Source organism: Oncorhynchus tshawytscha, linkage group LG10 (genome assembly GCF_018296145.1).
Source record: "Oncorhynchus tshawytscha isolate Ot180627B linkage group LG10, Otsh_v2.0, whole genome shotgun sequence".
In the NCBI taxonomy this organism is placed as follows: Eukaryota; Metazoa; Chordata; class Actinopteri; order Salmoniformes; family Salmonidae; genus Oncorhynchus; species Oncorhynchus tshawytscha.
The window spans coordinates 66,974,459-66,983,577 of NC_056438.1; the positions used below are offsets into that span (position 1 = coordinate 66,974,459).

Below are 9,119 nucleotides of genomic sequence, written 5' to 3' on the forward strand. Positions count from 1 at the left end.
CCACAAACAGACCAATAACACACATTTACTTGTATAATTTATATTGAAAACTGGTTAAAAACATTAGTCTCCCTTATATAAATGGTAAAATGTATCTGTAATCATACTTACAACTGTGCCCTTGCCATTTAATCCCCATTCAGTATTGTCATATTTGAGCAATACATCATAAACCAAGTGCATAGAAAAAGGTGTGATATGGTAGCAATAAAGCGCTTCATACTATAACAACTGAACCAGACAGGAGAGTACTGAGCTTGTCATCCTGGTTGGCTGTCCGTCTGTGAGCCCGACTGGAACGATCTGATGTCTTCTCCTATGAACTCATTCACTGTAGTCAAAAAGACACAGCAGCCAGTCAGAAGTTTAGACATTAATTTATGCTGTATATCAATCCATCAAACATGTTATATTATATGTATTGTTATTCTTGTAACAATGGAGATCAATACCAATTAGAACTTCGTACTGTACATGCAAACCTCTCACCTTCCTCTAATGTAATGTGGTGAATAGATGATGAGCTGGCAAATTCCAGGGGGGTCGTCTGCATTTTAGACCCAGCCTGAGCCTCCCTTTCCCGAGGTCCCCTGCCCTGGTGGTCCCATACTTCGTTGTGGGAGTATGGTGGTGGGTAGAAGTCCTGATACGGGCTGGAGTTGGAAGGAGGCGAGGGGCAGACCTCCTGAGGGTAGGGGTAGTGGGGGTAGGGTGAGGTAGTCATGGGGGGAAGAGAGGAGGAGGAGATGGGGCTGCCTGCGGGGAAGGGACTCAGAGAGGAGGAGTGGGAGGGAGAGGGGGAGGAGGACAGGTATGGGGAGTCCAGCCATGGGGAGGGAGAGGGAGGTTGGGAGACTCTGGGGTACAGGGGAGGCAGTAGCTCGGTGAAGCCCAGCTCCAAGTTCTCAAAGCTGGGGCGTCTTTCTGACAGAGAACCTCTGCTGTTACCCACAGCTTCAGGCTTGTGGCAGTACTCCTCCTGGTAGCCATGGCCTTGGTAGGGGGGAGAGTAGGCTGAAGGGTAGGGGGGGAGGTGCAAAGCTAGCCCTCTCTCCTTGGGCGTGGGATCATTCCTCAGGTGCAGACCCCTGTCCACCCTGCTGGGCCCCCCCATGGAGCAGAGTGTCACCCCCTCCAGGGGCAAGACAGAGGGATGCGAGAGCAGAGGGTCATCCTCTTTACACATGACTGAGGGCGAGAGAGAGAGCGTGAGAGTGAGAGAGGGAGAGAAAATAAGTGGTAATAAGCCCCTAACCTCGTAGATAAATTCCATCAGGGTAAATTGTTCAAAATGAACCAAAAACAACAAAGATAGTTCCAGTCTAAGCTGAGAGACTGATGGATGAAGTGAAGGGAGACTCACCCGGCAGGTACTTGAAACAGTGAGTGCTGCTCCTTTTCCTCTTCCCGTTGGAGACATAAAGGCACACAGATACTGGGCGGTTCACAGACAGGTCACCATAGGCTGGAATTTGCACACACAGCAAGCACTGTGGGATGACAATATGAACAATGTACATTACAGTTTTAATACATGTGCGCTGAAACACAAATAGACCCGGAAACATACTATTTACCTCACTACTGTTGTCACGGTCAACATGTGCCTCCTCTTCCCACTGTAGCTTTCCATCTGGTAAATATGGATATTAATTATACCTAATTTCATGGATGGTGCACATTGAAGAAAAGAAGAACACGCACACACAAATGTTATGTTATCCTATCTTTGTGGGAACCTAAGATTAATTTTCATTAAAAATCCTATATTCCCTAACTTCTAACTTCCCCTATCCCAAACCCTTTACCTGTCCCTCTTTCCATAAAAAGCACTCTGGACATGGGCAGGAAGTTAGATCCACCCAACAGTAGCTCCTCCCCTCCTTCCACAGAGCACGATATGACACTGACTGAATCCACCACTGGCAGCTCCTGAGCAGAGCGCTGGGCTGAGGAGACACAGAGAGACAGAGAAACACAGCGAGACACAGAGAGACACAGAGAAACACAGCGAGACACAGAGAGACACAGAGAGACACAGAGAAACACAGCGAGACACAGAGAGACACAGCGAGACACAGAGAGACACAGAGAGACACAGAGAGAGAGGACAGAATACAGATGATTCACTAGGATATTCAGAAACCTTATCAAAATACAAGCTCAAAGTAAGAGACTGGACAGGGAGAAAAAAAAAAGTTTTGCATTGTCACAATGTGTTGTTTTACAGGGTCAGCCACAGCACCCCTAGAACAAATAAGGATTAGGTACCTTGCTCAAAGGGACATCGACTGATTTTTCACCTTGTTGACTCAGGTATTCAAACCAGCAACCCTTCAGTTACTGGCCCAACGCTCTAACCGTTAGGCTACCTGCCATACTCACAGCACTCAATAGGCACGGAGGTAACCTGCAGGGCCAGCATCCGTCCAGGCGGGGCCACGGGAAGGCCAAGGGGGAGGTGGGTACGGAACACTAGGCGCACACGCGTGTTTTTCCTCCCTACATCTGTCTCTCCTTTCCTCAGCTCGATGTCCGAGTTCCTCAGCTTCAGAATGCCAGCGCAGTCAATGCTGAAACAGAGATAGGCTGTTATACTCAGCACACAGACAGACACTCACACAGTGCAAAATAGCATGTAAAAGTGCATCCTAGTATTTACACACATACAGGAAAGCTATTCTTTCTGCCTACTCAGTTACCCCCATACAAAGCCGTTGATATCTATGAGCTTTATCTCTCTGGTAGATACTCACAGGGCAGTCATGTTGGTCTCTGGGTTGAGGGGGATGTCCAGTATTTTGGTGCCAGCCTGTACACTCTCCTGACTGGCAGTACCCACCATCTTACCTGTTACCCTGAGGATCAAAAGAAGCATCTTAACAATAAAAACAAAAACACATCAAAACACTGATGTAGCACATACTATCATAGATTGATTGGTGTATTGTTGCACGGTAACCTACCTGTGTATCTGATAGAAAGGATGAGGCCGGATGGACCTGTCATCAGCTGTTCCCACAAACACCTGCAAAGAGAGGGGCTGTCTCTCTGTGTACCCAGTCAGCTGGGAGAGAAGAGAGCTGTTGTTTAGATATATACTGTATATGTTAGTCTGGGATTGAAGCCATAAACAAATCAAGCTTTCTTTAATTTAATCAATTTATTATACCGTAACAACCGGATGTCCCCCTGGTGATGCCTTGACGGCTCCTCTGCTTCCTTCTGTCTCGTAGTGGGCTCGGTGGTGTGGGCGGGGCTGCACGTCGATACGCAACTCATATTGGTCAAACTGAGTTGGCAGTGGCCAATCAAGTGGCGGTAGAGCATTGGATCTGTAAGAACAATGGACCTGTCAGATGTGTGGGCGGAGCGGGCTATCCTGGCCATCCAAACAATAATAATGGCAAGTCAACACAGTGTTGAGGGATACTGTATAAACATAGTGTGTAACCTGAACATAGGGCTGTGGGCGCTGGCTCTGGTCCTCCCCCAGCCCAGAGCAGGGGGCACAGACAGGTAGTCCATGCCCATGGATGCAACCTCTCTCCTTTGCTGCAGTGGCTCTGGCAGTGGGCAGTGGGAGCTATGGGCTGGACCCTGCTCCTGCTCCACATCCCTGGGGGAGACCTGGAGGACACAAACAATGGATTTCTGGTTGAGCATCAAGACAAACCTCTATGGAACCTAAGTTCTAAGAACCACCAGCCAGCCACCTTACCTGCTCCAGTGACGTCTTCCTAGTTTTCTGTGGAATGCTCAGCTCAAAGCTGCTGTTGTGAGCTTGTGACTGAGAGGTGGAGTCTTCTCCCTCCAGGGTACAGGAGTGGTCCTCAGAGTAGCTGCTCCTGCGGGACGTGCAGGGGGAGGCCAAAGGGGAGTTCCTGCGCTTCTTACCCCCTGGTGAGGTGGGCCGGGAGGAGGGTGACAGGCAGAAATGGGAGGTGACCTCATTGAGCTCCTCCTCCTCCACCAGCAGCGAATCACAGCTGGACGCAGGACTGAGCCAGCCGCGAGAGGAGGGGCTGGAGGCAGGGCTTGGGCTCAGGGACCCAGCGCCGGTGCTGCCTTCGCGGTAGCAGAATGGGTCCATTAGGGGAAGGTAGAGGCGCTCCCTGTCCCATCCACCTCCTGTGTCCCAGAAGTTACTTCCTGCTGGGGCAGTGTCATCCTCTGGGGAGATAGTGGTGATCTGGATGCTAGGGCACTCCAACACATGGGACTCTGACACCTGGGAGAGAGATGGGAGAGAGATGGGAGAGACAGAGAGAGAGAGAGAGAGAGAGAGAGAGAGAGAGAGAGAGAGAGAGAGAGAGAGAGAGAGAGAGAGAGAGAGAGAGAGAGAGAGAGAGAGAGAGAGAGAGAGAAGTTAGAACATTAACAATAGAGAAATGCAGGGACCATAGCCTGCCTACCCAACCGGTTCCGGTCAAACGCTACGCCACCCCCATGGCCGTTAGTTTCTTCTCCGCAATGAGTGGGGATCTGAGTACCTCCCCAAAAATGTATAGAATGCAAACACATTCTAACCGTTCTGATTGGTCCCATAAACCGATGGGTTGGGCCAGATTCAGAACACACATGGGTAAATTTAGGAAATTTGTCGGGGGCGCAGCGCTCAATGGCACTGCGTCACTACAGACCCGAGTTCGATCCCAGGCTGTGTCACAACCGCCGTGACCAGGAGTCCCATACCGCGGCGCACAATTGGCCCAGCGTCATCCAGGTTAGGGGAGGATTGTTGGAGTCGTCAGGCAACCATACTGTAGGGAACTGTATGGCTTTTAGCATCATTTATGACATACATTTATGAGTCACTGTCCCACTCTCACTGACCAGGAGAGTAACTGGACATCTCCGATTCGCTCACCTGTACAGATCTCGCTGGAAGGCTCTCATAGGTCCCACTGAACTCCCTCACCAAGGCACGCCTGGGGGGCGGGGAATGCATCCCAGCCCTTTGACTGGCTGAAGAATACGTTGGGGTAGGGATGCCGATTGGCTGGCCTACGTGAGTGGTATTCAGGTGGCTCTCTGTGACCAAACAAAAATATTGGAGAGGGTTGTTAGTAGTCTCCCAGTTACAGGTTGACATGGTAAGCTTTAGCCTACTGAGTTCACCGTAAAGAGATGGTACAGATCTAGAATACATTAAAGTTTCAGAGTAACCAGTTATGTCCACTACAACTATAAAAAACATACCCTAACTCTATTGCTTCAGAAATAATGTAGAGGGGGCTTAAGGTTGTTTATAAAATAGATAAGTAAATGTTCCATATTTGTGATTTTACATCAAACATTTCCCTGCTGTGGTGCAATAGACAGTACGGGACAGTTAGGTTCACTGTAGAGCACTGTGTGCATCACTTTCCAGTATGGATCATTGGTCAGCCTAGTGCATCAGTTATAAGGTACAATATACACTGTGGTAACATCCCTAGGTTGGGGTGTGGTATACGTGTTGTATGCCAGTGTGGGCAGGAAATAAATGCTTTAGTGGGTGAGAGGGGTGTGTATCAAAAGCTGAAAGGGGAAAGGAGTGAGGGGGAGAGGAGAGGGAGAACAGAGGGAGAGGAGAGGGAGAACGGAAAGAGAGTAGAAGGAGGGGGAGGAGAGGAGAGGAGAGGAGAGGAGAGGAGAGGAGAGGAGAGGAGAGGAGAGAGAGGAGAGGAGAGAGAGGAGAGGAGAGGAGAGGGAGAGGAGAGGAGAGGAGAGGAGAGGAGAGGAGAGGAGAGGAGAGGAGAGGAGAGGAGAGGAGAGGAGAAGAGAGGAGAGGAGAGGAGAGGAGAGTAGATGGAGAGCAGAGGGAGAGTAGAGGGAGAGGAGAGGGAGAGGGAGAACGGAGGGATTGTAGAGGGAGAACGGAGGGAGAGGAGAGGGAGAACGGAGGGAGAGGAGAGGCAGAACGGAGGGAGAGGAGAGGCAGAACGGAGGGAGAGGAGAGGGAGAATGGAAAGAGAGTAGAGGGATAGTAGATGGAGAGGAGAGGAGGGGAGGGGAGGGGAGAGGAGAGGAGATGAGAGGAGAGGGAGAACAGAGGGAGAGTAGAGGGATAGTAAATGGAGAGCAGAGGGAGAGTAGAGGGAGAGGAGAGGGAGAGGGAGAACAGAGGGAGAGTAGAGGGAGAACGGAGGGAGAGGAGAGGGAGAACGGAGGGAGAGGAGAGGAGAGGAGAGTGGAGGGAGGTGTGTATGTGGTGCATGCTCAGTAAACAGAGATTGCGGTTCCATCCAGATGGCAGCTGTTAACTCCACTCACACGCACAGCTGATTAAAACCACATTGAGTTCTGCTCTTACACACACACACACACACACACACACACACACACACACACACACACACACACACACACACACACACACACACACACACACACACACACACACACACACACACAATACACAGCACACATAGTAGGCTACAGACCACAAGAACTCCATGCACATGAACACACATCCCTCAGACACAGATAAGCACGTGTGCACATACAGTACACCCAGACCGGGGCTCTCCAACCCTGTTCCTGGAGAACTACTGTCCTGTAGTTTTTCAATCCAACCCCAATCTAGCGTGTCTGATTCTAATAATTAGCTGGTTGATCAACCAAATCAGGTTAGTTACAACTGGGGTTGGAGTGAAAACCTACAGGAGGGTAGCTCTCAAAGAACAGGGTTGGAAAACCCTGATCAGACACATAACTAATCTATACCTGGGTAGAGAGAGAGAACATTAGGCCAAATAATTGTACAAATAAATGATACTCAGAACAAGTCAACTAAATCATTCCCATTATATACACCACACACAGAGGAATGTCTCTACGTTGTGGATGAGTTGCCTACATTGGGGACCATTGAACGGCCTTCAATCTTCCTTTCCTTATCTGTCAATCTCTCTCTCGGTCAATCTCTCCCACATTCACAAACATTCACACACACTATTCAAGAAATGGTTCTAACCAGTATTGCTCGACTCTAGGAGCGACAGGGCGCTCTCTGTCCTCTCCCCCACGATAGTGTGCTCCTGGTCCGCGTTGCACAGCGGGGATGGGCCCCGGAGTTGGCGCGTCGGGTCCTCCTCAAAAACCAACTTGAACTCGAACTCCCCCTCCTCCCAACCAGAACCCGGCGCAGCCCCCATCCCCACAGCAAGCGAAAAAAAGTCTGCGAAACGGATGAAGAGAACTCCCAGTTGAACAGATAGTGTGATCTGCTGTGTTATTTCATAATTATAATTTCCTTGGTCCTTTTCATTCGAAGTTTTGGAGAAGACAGATTTAAATAAATATATCGTTGAGTTCTTTGAAGTCCGTTAGCCATAGGACCGGTATATATCTATTCCATCACAGGCTATCTATCAGTCTTTAATTCTAATGCTCTGTCGCCATCCTTTCTTCTATCCGACCAGAAAAAAAAGTGTATCAAATATTTTGTCGTCCTTTACCCTTAATTGCCTTTGGGTGAGTTGCCCAGCCCAGTTTGGACCGTTACTCGATCTCAATTGGACATTTCGTTTGTCAGTCAATGAGACCCTCTCACCCTCCCCTCTCCCCTTTCCCCCTGCCTGTGTCCATGAGCCGGGATGTTTCTTTTCACATACTGTGCTTAGTTTACGTTTTTTTAAAAACTTTTTCCCAGTTCTTAACATAACTAACATGTTAAGTAGGCTATAGCCTATAGATTATTGCCTACATTTCCTCTGACAGTTTGACAGTACATCCTTGTATTTCCAGAAGTTTTCTGTTTTCGCTCCCTCCCTCAAACACCAAACTTTTTAAATGTATCAACTCAAGTGTAAAAAAGTAATGAAGTGACCCTCTTGAGCCAGATGTTTGGCTGGTGGGCTGTTCCTCCTTGCTGTGGCCTCACTGTATGTCCCTGTGCTCTCTGTCATAAAAAGGACCATGATTCTTCGCTGTCATTCAGAGAGCATAAGGAGGCCAGGCTGTTTCCTGTGGTGTTGACATGATTTACCCCCTCTGTCTTGTCATTCTCCTTTCCTACTCCCATTACCCATCTCAGCCTTTTTCTTTTCCCTCCCCCATGTTACTCCCCTTGCTCTCCCAGGCTCCCCCCCTCCCTCTCTCCCTTCCTCTCTCTCCCTCCCTTGCAAGATCTGTTTCTCATTATCCTCTGTAGTCTGTACTCTGTCTGAGACGGGAGACGAAAAACTTAAATAAACATGCTCTCTCCCTCCCTCAATCCCTCTCTTTCCCTAGCCCCCCTCTCACCCCCTCCTCCAGTTCTCACAATCATCATGTTATACTGGAGCTGGATGCTTTTTTCTCTCACTTTCTATCTTTCATACTCTTGGAGATGTGGGTATCTTCTATCCAAATGAAGATGATTATATTTGGTAAATGTTTATGCGCAATCAAGATTGACTAAAGGCTGCTCATTATTTAGGGTAAAATATAGTTTATATTGTGGGGGATTGAGATTTATTCTATAGGATTGTAGAATTATCTCGCCTTCATAAGGTCTTGGCAAGAGATAAAAATAGTTTTGGGGAGTTTATATAACCAGTAGGGTTTTATTTGGGAGGCATATGAGTGTTACAAATTAAAATGATGCTAATGTGGGTCAAATCCTCAGGCTGGGGTTCAGTTGCTGTTGGATGTCAACGGTTGAATGTCAAATTAATTGACAGAGGAAGGAGGATATAACTATGTGGATATCTTGCCACCATGTGGTAGAAAGGTGGAACAGTCTTTCCACAGTATTGGAGATGATGGTGTAAATGCCTCAGTTTCCAACATATTACAACATTATCTGAATGTTTTGAACGCAGTGAACATTCCAGACAAAATAACTCTCATCATAGGTTCAGTATCTCCAAACACCAGTGGGAAGCATTTATGATTATATTTTAATATTTCAACTCACAGAGGAAATAGGCATACAGGTGATAACGACAGAGATGGAAGGACTGAACTAAAACCAGAGAAAGATAAGAACTGGATGGATGTTTTGGTGGCTGGGTGTATGTGTTAGATGGGAACTGAATAAAGATATCACATGTGTGTGATGCTAAGGACAATGCTTCTATACGCCTGGACAAGGGAGTATCAATTTTCACTCACTTCTTACCTTACCCTCACTGCATCCTGTTCTTACC

General features: G+C 48.1%; 1 protein-coding gene across 1 annotated transcript; it reads right to left on the reverse strand.

The window, feature by feature from the left end:
• Positions 1-9: 9 nt before the first annotated feature.
• Positions 10-7,460, reverse strand: nfatc4 (nuclear factor of activated T cells 4). Its single transcript, XM_024436051.2, has 13 exons — positions 6,962-7,460; positions 4,871-5,034; positions 3,722-4,231; positions 3,455-3,630; positions 3,173-3,335; positions 2,967-3,067; positions 2,757-2,858; positions 2,386-2,573; positions 1,809-1,949; positions 1,578-1,633; positions 1,364-1,490; positions 490-1,188; positions 10-331 (listed from the first exon to the last, which is right to left on the reverse strand). The coding sequence occupies exons 1-13, from the start codon at positions 7,140-7,142 to the stop codon at positions 261-263; spliced, it is 2,679 nt and encodes an 892-aa protein (XP_024291819.1). The 5' UTR covers positions 7,143-7,460; the 3' UTR covers positions 10-260.
• Between the last annotated feature and the right edge of the window lie 1,659 nt (positions 7,461-9,119).

Coding starts and splice junctions, on each gene's coding strand:
- nfatc4 (XM_024436051.2), bottom strand. CDS start 7,142: ATGGGGGCTGCGCCGGGTTCTGGTTGGGAGGAGGGGGAGTTCGAGTTC. Junction 4,232..4,870: donor TTCCAGCGAGATCTGTACAG/GTGAGCGAATCG, acceptor TCTCTCTCCCAG/GTGTCAGAGTCCCATGTGTT. Junction 3,336..3,454: donor GCCCACAGCCCTATGTTCAG/GTTACACACTAT, acceptor TTGTTCTTACAG/ATCCAATGCTCTACCGCCAC.